Source organism: Panthera leo, chromosome D3, assembly GCF_018350215.1.
Source record: "Panthera leo isolate Ple1 chromosome D3, P.leo_Ple1_pat1.1, whole genome shotgun sequence".
In the NCBI taxonomy this organism is placed as follows: domain Eukaryota; kingdom Metazoa; phylum Chordata; class Mammalia; order Carnivora; family Felidae; genus Panthera; species Panthera leo.
In genome coordinates, this window is record NC_056690.1 from 26,443,107 (window position 1) to 26,457,011 (window position 13,905).

Consider the following 13,905-nt stretch of genomic DNA (forward strand, 5'->3'; position numbering starts at 1 on the left):
AAAAAAAACACAAAGACTAGCCTGTCCTCTTGGGGGCTGGCCAGGGAATTAGGAAATGACTCATTTGGGGGTTCCCTGCCCCTCCAGGATGGTGACCACTGGGTGAGAAGAACTTCCTGGATTCGATATCATTCCATGCAGTTACCTTGGTCCTATATCCCTATCACAGATGAGGAGATCAGTACAGGAGGCTTTGGCAAGCCTCAATAAGATGTGATCTTGGTCACTTGCCCTTGGCCCACACAGAAAGTGCCACTGCTCCAGGGACCTTGGTATGGCCAGAAGGGTTAAACTGGGCATGGGGTTGGGGTCCTAGTGAGAAGAAAGTCCCCCTTGTTACAAGATTATCCAATGTATCTTAAAGCTAGATGGTCATTCAAAGCCTCAGACTCTTGAGAAAGCCGATCATGGGTCACAGGAGGGGGTCCTCCTGTTGGAAGAGCCCAGGAGTTTTCTGATTGGCTGTTGGTGACATCATTCAAGAGGCGCCCCCTGCCGCCCCTGTGAATGGAAACATTGTGATGGTGATAATGACCCAGCAGTCCCAAGGTGCCGGGCTCTGGGCTGGGGTCCATGTGGTCTTTATAACAATTCAGCAAGAAACATGTAATGATATCCATTTTATAGAAGAGGAAACTGAAGTTCAGAGAGGCAGAGTGATTCGCCCCTAAATTCCAAAGTGGCCGAGGTGGGCTTGAGCCCAGCTTCTCTACTGTCTCAGCTAGTCCCCCATCTAACTGGGGCAGGTGGGATAAGGCAGTGGGGGCCAGACAGTGACCGATGTTTCAGAGGAGACCTTGACTTAACAGGCCACCCGATGCCAAAGAATGGCTCCTATGGACTCCAGCTTCTGGAACACACCGAACGACCGCCTGCCTGAGGCCAGAGGGATTCACACACATGCCTCACCCCACTAGAAGCAGGCCTGGGGTCTAACTTCCACTATGTGTGGGAGTTGGTGAGCCCAGCGCAGGCCCCACCCCAAGGCGACAGGCTCGGAGCTCCATCGGCCCTCGGAACCGAGCTCTGTGACCCATGGGGTAACCGTGGCAACGATTAGCCAAGCCCAGATGGAGCCACTTTGGGCCACTCTGAACTTGGAAACCACGTTGGGGACAGGGAACTCCCCTGCATGGAGACATCAGTCCATCCAGGGCTCAGCAAACTAAGGAGGCAGCTACCTCTATGATTCGATTAAAGTTGGAGAGATTATGAAGAAGTATTGCTGACTTCTAGATCTTTCCCTCCTAATGGTTATTTTGCCGGGATTCCCACTTAGGCCTTTAGCCTCCCTGCTATATCGCTGGACCCCCTAGAAGGAAAATGGCTGCCATTTGCAACGAGCGTCAAAACATGAATTAACTTCTGCCAGGGGATGGTAGAGGGGTAGGGAAGCATCACAGGACAGGTAAGTCTTGGAAGGAAGAAATGGGATCTTTCCCAGGAGGGCACCATGGGGAGGTTCTTGAGAGCCTGGAATGAAAGATTCTGACCAAGGGGGTCGGGAACGACCAGAGAGATGGAATTTTCTGACTGCACGACCTCCACAGAGAGCCCCCGGACCCCTCAGAGAGCGGAAACCCTACCTAGAGCCTCTCAGAACAGGAACAGAAGCCACAGATGAAAGCCAACGTTGTCACAGCTGGCAGAAACTCAGGGGATGTTAGAGTCCCCACCTCTCAGTTTGCAGATAGGGTCTGTCGGAGCTATTATTCAGCAAACAGGTGGCCTGCTTAAGTCAAGGACTCCTCTGAAACCTCAGTCTCTCTGGCCCAGAGAGGTGGTATCATTTGACAAGGTCACACAGGAACTGGCCAAGGAAAGACAAAGCCATTTTCCCCACTGCAAGGACAAGGTTCAGCCAGAATACCCCGGCAGGTGGAAAAGGAAACAGAGTCAGATTATCAATAAAAGATTAAAGAACCTCTCTCATTTGAGGGGGGCATGCTAACAACCCCCCAAAGACTTTTTGTTTTCACATGAAAAAGTCAGCTCTGAAAAGATCAAAGTGATAGGGCACCTGGGTGGCTCAGTAAGTTAAGCATCTGACTCTCAGTTTCGGCTCAGGTCATGATCTTGCAGTTTGTGGGTCTTAGCCCCGTGCATGGGTCAGCACTGAGAGTGCAGAGCCTGCTTGGGATTCTCTCTCCCTCTCTCTGTCCTCCCCTGCTCGTGCTCTCTCTCTCTCAAAATAAATGAACTTTAAAAAAAAGAAAAAAGAAAAGCTCAGAGTGAGAGAAAGAATATTTAAAAAAATTTTTTTAATGTTTATTTATTTTTGAAGGAGAGAGAGAGAGAGACAGCGTGAGCGGGGGAGGGGCAGAGAGAGAGGGAGACACAGAATCAGAAGCAGGCTCCCAGCTGTCAGCACAGAGCCCGACGCGGGGCTCGAACTCACAGACCGCGAGATCATGACCCAAGCCGAAGTCGGACGCTCAACCGGCTGAGCCACCCAGGCGCCCCATACAGGAAGAATATTTAATTATGCAGACCCACGTTCAAAATCCGTGCCCCTCCCATGAAAATATAATTCAGCTTGCCACCTCTTGGAAAAGAAGTGCCTTGAGCAAAACCACATTCTAGTCACATTTTCCAGTATTTTTAGTCCAGACTCTCTAAAAGAGACTGTGTCTCGTCTATCATTAGAGGTGGTCTGACTCCAGACGGGACCCCTCCCTGCACACCCTCACCCTCACCAGCAAAGCTGCAGAACTCAGGCACAGCCAGGGTGTCCAGGGATTAGATGAGCATAGGCACTGAGGTTTCGCATGTGCAAACTCATGGGTACCCGTCTAGGCTCTACCATTTGCTGAGCTATGACCACATCCCGACAGGAAAGCAAGCGTGGGAACCAGACTGCAGGGTGCAGCTTCAAGGCTGGCATCTCGTTCATGCACAGGGCCCTGTCTACGCCAGAAGTGCTCATGTGATCGGAGAGCCTAAGGGCCGACTGAAAAGGGAAGTGAGTCGATTTGGGGCCTCCCCCATTCTCTGGCCCCATTTTCCGCAACGGGGCTAGGAGCCGGGATTCAGTCTGTCGAGCCTACCAACCCCATCACTTAGTCCTCGCTACAATGGGGTATTCCCATCCCCCACCTGAGGATAAGGAACTGAGGCTGAGGGGGTTGGATGACTTCTCCAAGGTCATACAACTAGAGAGAGGCACAGCTCGGACTTGAACTGGGGTGGTCTGACATCAGCCCTTGCTCTCCCGCCCACCGTGCTCGGGTGTCCTCGCCCTCCACGGCCATCTCTTCACTTGACAAAGGGGGGTGCTGAGGCCCAGAGAGGCCAAGAAAGCTCCCCAAGGTCGCACGGTCGATTGGTTGCAGAGCGAGACTGGGGAACAGAAAAGAATGGCTTTTTGCTGCATGCTTGGGAGAAGCCTACAGGAGTAAGTGTGAGGGGTGGGGAGGAAAATGGGAGCAGAACAAGGGGTGAGGGGTTCCACTTTGTGGATGAGGAGCCCCGACAGGAGTGAGGGGGCTGAGGAGGAGAACCTGGAGACACCCAGGAGACCCCAGCGTCGACGCAGCCCACCCTGGAGCCCAGCGACGGCATGAAACGCAACTCACTTCTTCTGCTTCTTCTCGAGCTCGTGACTCCGGCTTTGCTGGTCCTCCAGCTGGAGGCGGGTGTCCTCCAGGTCACAGGTCAGATGGTGGCACTTCCTCTTTAGCTGGTGAGCCATTTTCTTGGCCCCCTCATAAGCGCTCTGCAGCTCCCCGAGCTGTGGGAGTGAGTCACAGAATGAGCTACCCCTCTCCGCCCGCACTGGACGGGCTTTCCTCTTCTTCTTCTTTTTTTTTAATCACAACAGCGTTTTTATTTATTTATTTTTAATTTCATTTTTTATTTGTTAAAATTTACATCCAAATTAGTTAGCATCTAGTGCCACAATGATTTCAGGAGTAGATTCCTTAGTGCCCCTTGCCCGTTTAGCCCATCCCCCCTCCCACAACCCCTCCAGCAACCCTCAGTTTGTTCTCCATATGTATGAGCCTCTTCTGTTTTGTCCCCCTCCCTGTTTTTATATTATTTTTGTTTCCCTTCCCTTGTCTACTTCTTATTTCAAGCAGCTGCCATTTCTGAGGTGAGCACAGTGGGAAAGAGAACAGGTACTGGGGTCGGAGAGACCCTGTCTTGACCACTTTCTGCCTGTTTCCCGGGGAAGAAGCTACTTCTCTGACCCCGTCTGCTCAAGAGGTGAGATGGAGGGGGGGGGGGTGATTCCATCAGTCTCTCAAGGTTGTTTTTAATTTTACTCAATAATCTTCCTGCCGAGGTGCCCCATAGAGTCTTTACAAGCCCTGCCTTCACAAGAAGACTGAGGACTGTATACCTAATAACCCCATCAGCCAGCATCATCCCAGAACCCATGTGGGGATTAGCCATGGAGCAGCCAAAATGGCGGCCATAGAAGATCTGGCCAGGAAATCTGAGAGATGGGCTCTGAAGGTTAGAGCAGTAAATGGCCCTTCCGACGGGCTGAATTACACGGGGATACACATGACCGTGAACAAACAGAAAAGCAAAGCCTCTTGCATCTTTCTCGAGGAACCCCCCCCCCCCCAAATGTCCTCGTTTGAATCTGGGAGAGAGGACAACTCAGCACACTCGCTTTGAAGAAATGGCCTCATTAAAGAATTTCTTTAAATAAGCAAAACTCTGAGTTAATGAAGCCTGTAATTCTAAATTCAGTATTTGACGGCAAATGGGATGTTTTCTTATATTCTGCTGCTCAGGAAAGGTTGCAGCTTTATTACTTTTTAATGCAGCATGAATTGCCCGCCCCCCCCCCATTCCTTGGGGAACCTGACCCGCCTTTATAATTTGTTATTAAAGAACTGTGCTATTTTCCTGCAGTTGGGTTTAGCCACAGCTCAGGATGTTCTTGAGGAGTAGACATAATGCCCTTCTGGGAAGTGACCACTAAAACCATCAACACCATGGAGGATCCTGAGTTTCACTGCCATTATTTATCAAATCCCATGTGATCTCACCCTGGCCCACCTCCGCAGGTGATTACACTATGCTTTTCTCTCACACTGAGGAGATAGATATAGATTAGACATAGATATAGATATAGATATAGATATAGATATAGATATAGATATAGATGTAAATATAGATATAGATAATGGCAAGACAGGCAAATATGGCCTCCATTTTCAAGGCGCTTACCACTAAAGGTGGGGAGGGACCAAGAAGTAAGCAGATAATTACAATACACCATGATGAGTTTTATACTTGGGGACCCAATTCAGAGGCACCCAAACAATCTGTATCAGCAGAGACTTCCTGGCAGGAAGGACATGTAAGCTCAGATCTTAAAGATAGTTGAAAGTATCCAGGTAGGGGAGAGAGAGTATTCTAGGAAAAGGAAACAGCATGTGCAAAGGCCCAGAGGTGAGGAAGAACAAGGCAGTGCAATGGAACAGGACAGACAGCCCAGAAATAAACTCAGAGAAATCTAGAAAAGTGGTCTTTCACAAAGGGGCAAAGCTGATACAATGAGCCAAACAGTCTTTTCTACAAACGATACTGGGACAACTTGGTCATCCACACGCAAAAAAAAGAGAATCTTAACACAGATCTCACACCCTTCACAAAAATTAACTCAAAATGGATCATAGACCTAAATGTAAAATGCAAAACCTTGAAGTTCCCAGAAGATAATGTAGAAGAAAACCTTTATGACCTTAGGTTTGGCAATGACTTAAAAAACATTTTTAATGTTTATTTTTGAGTGACAGACACAGAGCATGAGCAGTGGAAGGGCTGAGAGAGAGAGAGAGAGAGAGAGAGAGAGAATCTGAAGCAGTCTCCATGCTCTGAGCTGTCAGCACAGAGCCTGACACAGGGCTTGAACTCACAGAGTTCGAGATCATGACCTGAGTCGAAGTTGGATGCTTAACCGACTGAGCCACCCAGGCACCCCTGGCAGTGACTTTTTAGAAATGCACAAAAGCCATGACCCATGAAACAAAGTTTATAAGGTGGACTTCATTAAAATTTTTAAAAAATTCCATGCTGCAAAAGACACAATCAAGAAAATGAAAAGACAAGCCACAGACTGGGAGAAAATATTTGCAAAAAAGCCTGTCAGATAGAGGATTGTTATCCAAATTATACAAAGAACCCTTAAAATCCAACAAGAAAACAACTCAATTTTAAAAAATGGGACAAAGATCTTAGCGGTAGAAAGAAATGAGCTATCGGGGTGCCTAGATGGCTCCGTTGGTTGAGCATCCAACTCGATTTAGGCTCAGCTCACGATCTCGTGGTCCTGGGATCAAGCCCTGCATGGCGCTCTGCACTGAGCATGGAACATGCTTGGGATTCTCTCTCTCTCTCTCTCTCTCTCTGCCCTTCTCCCCTGCTCTCTCTCTCAAAAAAATTTTTTTTAAAAAATGAGCCATCAAGCCACGGAAAGACGTGGAGGTAACTTAAATGCACATTACTAAGTGAAAGGAGCCAGTCTAAAAAGTTTACATGCTATAGGATTCCAACTATAGGACGTTCTGGAAAAGGCAAAAGTATGGAGGGATGAATTGGTAGAGGGGTGTACTGATAAAGCGGAGAAGATTTTTATGGTAGTGAAAATACTCTATAAAGCTACAATGGTGGATACATGCCATTATACATTTGTCTAAACCCACAGAACGTACAACGACAGGAGGGAACCCAACATAAACTATGGACTTTGGGTGATGATGATGTGTTAATGTAGGTTCATCCATTGTATCAAGTGGACCACTCTGGTGGGGGATGTTGACCATGCAGGAGGCTATAAAGGGGAATCACAGGAAAGTACCTTCCGCTCTATTTGGCTATGAGCTTTAAACACGTGAGTGTGGTTGGACCCGGTGTGCTAGGGCTGGTATACCCACTTAGGAGAGCGGATTCTCCTCCCAGTTCCACACCCAGTGATATCACAATGGTAGGTGGAAACTGTCCCCTGTATGCCATGGACATTGGAAATTGGCAAATGCTACCCATCGGGGTGTTTATTTTCAGAGGGCCAGTTGCTAGCACACCACTAGTTGAAGGGTAGACTGGTCAGAATGTACAAATAGGGGTAGTTGGAGACAATGCAACACAGGCAAAGAGGTCAAACTATCCCTCCATTCACCTAGAGAACACGAGGGACAAATACATTATATTTGTAACATCCAGCTGCACATTCAAGAAAGAAAGGAAAATTTGGGGGTATCCAAAATGCAAAGGACACAAAACGAAAGCAGTAATCTTAGATGCTGATACTCTGGCAGACAGGGTGGAGGAGAAGACGAGCAGCAGAAAGATCCAGAAATAACACTGAAGATAATGGCTGTGTTTGAATGGCCAGACAGGGGCGAGAGACAAAGCCTCGGGGGCACAGAAGATGAAAAGTTGGAATGAATACCCCTGCATTCATTCAGGACCCTCAAAGACCTGGGCCTTGGGGCAAGGGGACAGGAAATGATCCACCCACTGGCCTGGATGGTCAGAAAACCTGGTGCACTCTGGCTCTGGGTGGGGGAGAAAGTATTCCCCTAAGAAATCCAAACCCCGGGTCTGTGCCTCGGGGGGGTTTAAAGCTCCAAGTGGCACCTGGCACAAGTTGCAACAGTCTGAAACAGAGAGAATGTCACATAGTCTCAGGGGCTGCTGTAAAAGACAAGGCAAAAGTGTCCCATCTCGACAGAGACACCCACAGCCCTGTAAACAGAACTGCCATGAAAAGCAGTAAAAAGTTTTTAAAAATTTCAAAGTAAGATCAACTGACAATACAAAAGAACGAAACACACGCACAATTCACCGTAAGACAGGAAGCAAAAGGAACATTCCACCATGCAGACCACCTGGGGTTCCCGTGGCAGGAGTAGAGGGGCATGTTGAAGATGAGCTCACAATCAAAACTGACAAAACACTCAAGAAAACAATCTGCCCTGAGAGTCAGCGTAATTTGCAAAGACAGAACAGTCCAAAAGAGACTCTGAAAGATCTCTTGGCCTCAGTGTGGCAGGTGGTTGAGGGGAGAGGCTGGAGGCAAGGAGACCAAGCAGGAGGCTGTTGCTCTGGTCTAGATGAGAGATGGAGGTGGCATATTGAGGCAAAGGGAATGGATAAGATTTGACTATTCTAAGGGCTTATTAAAATCATTTTATAGAAGAGAAGATCTGAGGCCCAAGATCTGAGGTTCTTTATTCCAGAGTATTCTTCCCCATGCAGAACACGCACACATAGACAAAGTATTTCCCACCTCCCACAGAGACTCGCATTTGTAACAACAGTGGAGGTGCAAAAACATGAAATGGGGGTGCTCTCTTTCTCCCTCCCCAGGTTCGGCCAATACCTTGAACGGTGGAGGTAGGAACCTGACCAATCTGACATTCTTGGGACCCAGACTAGCTACAACCTCTTACCTTCTGCTCCAGCTCTTTCCTGGATGTCAACTCAGAGTCCAGCCTCTCTTCAAATTGCTGTAGACGCTTCCGCAGGAAGTTGTTCTCCATCTGAGCACAGTCGAACTGCATCATCCATTCATCTGCTATTTGACAAAGTCAGGGAGGCCGGGATGGGAGGCTAGGTGAATCAGGGTGGTTCTCTCACACTCTCTTAGCTCTTTGATCATAATTTCACAGTTTAGAGTTCCTGAGGCTTGATCTTGGACTTTAGGTTAAGAAATTCTGCTTTAAGTCCAAGTTTTTTTTAAAAAAAAAACACTTCTTCCAGGAAGCCTGTCCTGACCACTTCTGGTTGTCTAAAGTCATACCGTTCAATTCCTCTACAAGCATACATATACTTTCCTTCTTCCAAGGATATCCCATGACCTTCGAGGACCGGAGAGATGTTTTAGTCATGTATAGATCCTCAACACCCTCTAGGAGTGTCCCCTACCCACACAGAATATTTCCCCATATGTGATGATACAAGTTCACCAACTGGAATCACCTTACTGGCCAACCACCTTGGGTGGGATAGTACATACGCAGTGACTTTTGGTTAAATTATTTAATAAACATTGAATAATAATTAAGGAATCTACTGAATACATAGCAACAGAGGCATTGGTCCCAAGTTGTCTCTATGAGAGAACAATCCCTTGATTTAGTTAAAAAAAAATCACTTGCTGACGTGATGAAAACTGTTTGCATGAATAGAATGGGCTAGACCAGGTTAGGATGTCTTTGGATTTTCTGAGTAATAGAGTAATGCCCCTTAAGGTAATGGAGCTGTGGGAGACATTCCATATGTGGACAGCTGAAGATAGAGACGACTTCATTCATCTTTCCATCCGTCCATCCATCCATCTCTCCATCCATCCATCCACCCATTCCTCTTACCATCCATCCATTCATCCATCCATCATCCATCCATCCATCCATCTCTCTGTTCATCCATCCCATTCATCCCATCCATCCATTCATCCATTCCATCTCTCCATCCATCCATCTCTTCATCCATCCATCCATCCATCCACCCATTCCTCTTACCATCCATCCATTCGTCCATCCATCATCCATCCATCCATCCATCTCTCTGTTCATCCATCCCATTCATCCCATCCATCCATTCATCCATTCCATCTCTCCATCCACCCATCTCTTCATCCATCCATCCATCCATCCACCCATTCCTCTTACCATCCATCCATTCGTCCATCCATCATCCATCCATCCATCCATCCATCCATCCATCCATCCATTCCATCTCTCCATCCATCCATCTCTTCATTCATCCCTCCATCCACCCATCTCTCCATCCATCCATCCATCCATCCACCTGTCCATCCATCCATTCCTCTCACCATCCATCCATCCATCTATCCATCTATCCATCTATCCATCTCTCCATCCATCCACCTGTCCATCCATCCATCTCTTCATCCATCCATCCATCCATCCATCCATCCATCCATCCATCCACCTGTCCATCATCCACCCATCATACATTGTTCAATCTACCATGCACTGAAATGCCCACTGAGCAACACTACTTCATACCAGGCACAAAGGATAATGAAACAAATAAGAAACCACTGTATCTTCCAGCAGAAATCTAGTGGGGGAGACAACATACAAAAAGAAAGCTGCAATCTAGAATGATCAGAGCTCTCGTAAGGCAAGCTTAGGGAACTCCAGAAGAGAATTCAAACTCATTAAAGCAGCAAATGTTTTTGTTCATCATTGTGTCCACAGGACTTACTACAATGCCTAGCATATCATAAATACCTCATAACTTTCACTGGATAGGTGATGGATATTAGGGTGGATGGATAGGTCAGTACTGGGATGGACAGATGGAAGGAAGGAAGGAAGGAAGGAAGGAAGGAAGGAAGGAAGGAAAGACTCTTGGATAGATGGTAGGACTGAGGTCTTAGAAGAGGTGACCCCAATAGGGACTCCCACATAAGTAACCCAACCAGGGTGATATAGTTGTAAGGAGTTAGAGCTTGTTCGAGTTTCCACTAAGGTAAATAATATCATGGTGGGAAAAGTATCCTGTCTCCCCACCAGGATAAAAAAAAAAAAAACTCAAACAGCAGATAGCTGCAAAAGGAGGAGAAAGCAGAAAGCATTTCCGCACCTGTGCATGTGTTCTGCGCTAAGATGTGCTACAGAGCAGGTGGTAGGAGTTGTCAACATGAGCAGAGGAGAAAACCATTCTCCATTCTTCAACACTGCTTTCTCCTGCCAACGCCCCTCCCTGGGGCCGGGGGGGGGGGTGCATTCTTTTCTTTAAAATAATTTTTTAATGTTTATTTATTTATTTTGAGAGTGACAGAGCACACGAGCAGGGGAAGAAGGGCAGAGAAAGAGGGAGAGAGAATCCCAAGCAGGCCCCTCGCAGTCAGTGTAGGGTGTCCGGTGGGACTTCGAGCCCACGGACCATGAGATCACGACCTGAGCCGACATCAAGAGTCGGAGACACCATAAAAGGGCCTCTTCAGATACCCCACCATGCATGGTGGGAAAACAGCTACGTTTTTCATAATTGATACTCCGGCTCCATCCATTGAGGAGCTGTGGTGGCATTGCTCGGGTGTGATTAAAGTGTTTTATTGCTCCTTTTGACTTTCCTATATTTAACATTTTTTCCTGTAATGAGCATGTATTGCTTTCCTAATGGAAAACAAAATATTTGTAGATTGGCTTCCTGGAATGAGCCTCCAGGGCTGAGAGCCTCTATAGCATCGTGACGAATGTGCTCGCGAGCTCAGCACGCCTCCCCCTCCCATCCAGTTCCCAGATCCTCCCAGAGAAAAATGAACTGGGGACTAGCGTGGGGGGTCTCAGTCCCAGTCGGGACGGAACTGGGGCCATGCTCTTCTGGGGGAAACTTTGCTGTCCTACCTCCTGGTTCTGTAAAAACCCATTTCCTCTCTCCCTGCTTGTACTGAGTGTCGTGTGCCAGAGAACCCCCAAACTCCTCTGTAAACGCCTGTCCTGGGGGTGGGGGTGGGGGGCAGGAAGACAGGAAGCAAGAGGGGAGTGAAAAGCAAACGCACTTTGCCTCTTCACCGCCTCCTGACCTCCGTTCCTCTGAGCGTCCCTGACGTTTCTAGGGCATACATCCTCTGGGGGCATGGAAGAAAGAATGTCAACGTTTTATAAAAGCTGACAGACACACCGGGCATCCTTGTCCCCTGACTCATTTAGGCTGGGGAGAGGAGTTGACGGAGATGTCACCATGCCCGTTGAACCATGAGATGTGAGCCCCCAGGCAACTCCAGAAGCCCGGCTCCACCAGAAAACCCCGGCTCTGCTGAGCACACCTAACCGCTGGGCAATTCAGGGGCCTCAGCTTCTCTCCATCCAGTAACTGCTGAGCGCCTGGCACCGCTCTCAAATGGGGATGGTATGGGGCACGTGGGTGGCTCAGTCTTGATTTCAGCCCAGGTCATGATCTCGCGGTTCCTGAGTTCGAGCCCTGCGTTGGGCTCTGCGCTAACAGTGAGGAGCCTGCTTGAGATTCTCTCTCTCTTTCTGTCTCTGCCCCTCCCCTGCTCTCTCTCTCTCTCTCAAAAATAAATAAACATTTTTCAAAATGGGGAGGGTAGTAGTTTCTGTGCCACAGCCTACGAACATGGATGGATGATGACCCCACTACAGCATTAGCAGTAAATAAAGTCGCCATGCACGTGGCGTTAACCGCTTTCCATCAACCGCCTTTCCTATCAATCCATCTATCTGAAAGACGAGGGAGCCAAAGCACACATTTCTCTGCCCAAAAGCCACCCACCTCAAAGAAAGTCAAGTCCAGATTCAAATCCAGAAATGCCATTTCACAGATGCTGCGTGTAACCACCGAAATGCCTTAACCTAAAATCCATGTATCAAAACTATTCATGTAATTGTAAAGGGGCCTTGCCATAGAGTCACTGTTGTTTGGGTCGTTCTTTGCGTTATTACTGACCTGTACCTGTCACCTTGATAAAGCACTATCTGGGATATTGTTGGGTTCTGTTTAATGTCTGCACCAGACCGGAAGCTCCAGGAGGGCAGGGCTGTGGCCGTTTGCTCTGACAAAATGACAGCCCCTGATGCAGCCTCTAGGGCATACTAAGTGCTCAGGGCGAATGACTGCATGAACGAACGAATGAATGGAACAAAAGGACGGCATGTTTTTCACCCCTGTCTAATCCCGAGAGTCCCGGTTTGCTTACCTCCTCCTGTGTGGCTCCTTTCCAAGTCACCCAACTGAATTTTCTGCTGCGCTTCTCCCAACTGCTTCTGTACTTCTCCCAAATTCTTCTGGACTTGCTCATACTTGCTCTGGAAGAAAGGCCCCAGGGTGTCAAACTGGAGCCCAGTGCAGCCTGGGCCTGGCCATCCCCCCCGCCCGCCCATGGTGGCTTGGTAACCAAGGACTGTCTACCCTTTACATAGTCCTCATCCAGGGCACCTCCAAGGTCAAGGCTTAGGAAGACACAAATGTCCTCCAGGACCTTGAACATGAGAGTCAGTAAGCCACCGCCTCTTGCTTATAGGCTTCCGGCTCCCACATGTGAGCAGACAAGGAGGCGGGTAGACCCAAAGGCTCCCAGCCACCCTGCTCAGCCACACCCACCACCACCCCTGGGCCACCCACCTTCAGCTCCTGGACCTCCCGGAAGGCCCGCAGCCGCTCTGCCCGCTCACTCTCTAGCACCTGGCAGGCCACGTCCCCTCTGAAGTGCTCATCAGCCAGCTCCGCGGTCAGTTCAGCAACCTGGAATGGGAGGGTTACAGCAGAGTCACTCGTGGTGAGGGGACATCATCTCTTCTCCCCCGGGGCACCCTCCACAGGGCCAGCCCGGACAAATCACGGGCTCTTGTGGCAAAAGGGCATCTCCGTGTAATGAGGCGGTTCGGGGTGTGATGGTCAGAATGTTATTGGTCCCGATGTGTTAGAATTCTTGGCCCAATGCTCACTAGCTGTGTGACTGCCCCACGCAGGTTGCCTGTCTGATTCTCGGTTTCCTCAGCTTTAAGGGGTGGGCATGACTTAGAGAATTGTCTTGACAATTAAATGAGATAATCCACATAAAGTTAGCACAGTGCTGGCACGTAGTAAATGTTCAATTAAAGGAAGTTATCCTGGGTGGCTCAGTCGGCTGGGCGTCCAACCCTTGATTTCAGCTCAGGTCATGATCCCAGGGTGGTGGGATTGAGCCCCACACGGGGCTCCACGCTGAGTGGGGAGCCTGCTTAATATTCTCTCTCTCCCTCTGTCCCTCCCCCTGCTTGCTCTCTCTCTTAAGAAAAATAGAAATTAAAAAAAAAAAAAAGTTATTCTAACAGAAGCTCTCCTTACCCATCCTTCAGCGAGCCATTTTGCTGGACGGATCAATGGGCTCCCCTTGGTAAGACACGCAGGTGCTCACCACACAAGAGCGCCCTCAGCTAGGAAACCTCTCTGTGGCTCCCCGTGATC

General features: G+C 48.6%; 1 protein-coding gene across 1 annotated transcript in view; it reads right to left on the reverse strand.

Annotated features, from left to right (window-relative positions):
• MYO18B (myosin XVIIIB) overlaps nt 1-13,905 on the reverse strand; it is a 241,854-nt gene that overhangs the window by 118,890 nt on the left and 109,059 nt on the right. The window contains exons 25-28 of the mRNA XM_042909670.1: nt 13,081-13,200; nt 12,656-12,764; nt 8,412-8,536; nt 3,576-3,730 (exon numbers count right to left, since the gene is read on the reverse strand). Coding sequence (XP_042765604.1) covers nt 3,576-3,730; nt 8,412-8,536; nt 12,656-12,764; nt 13,081-13,200 — 509 coding nt within the window. The remainder of the gene's footprint in view (nt 1-3,575; nt 3,731-8,411; nt 8,537-12,655; nt 12,765-13,080; nt 13,201-13,905) is intronic.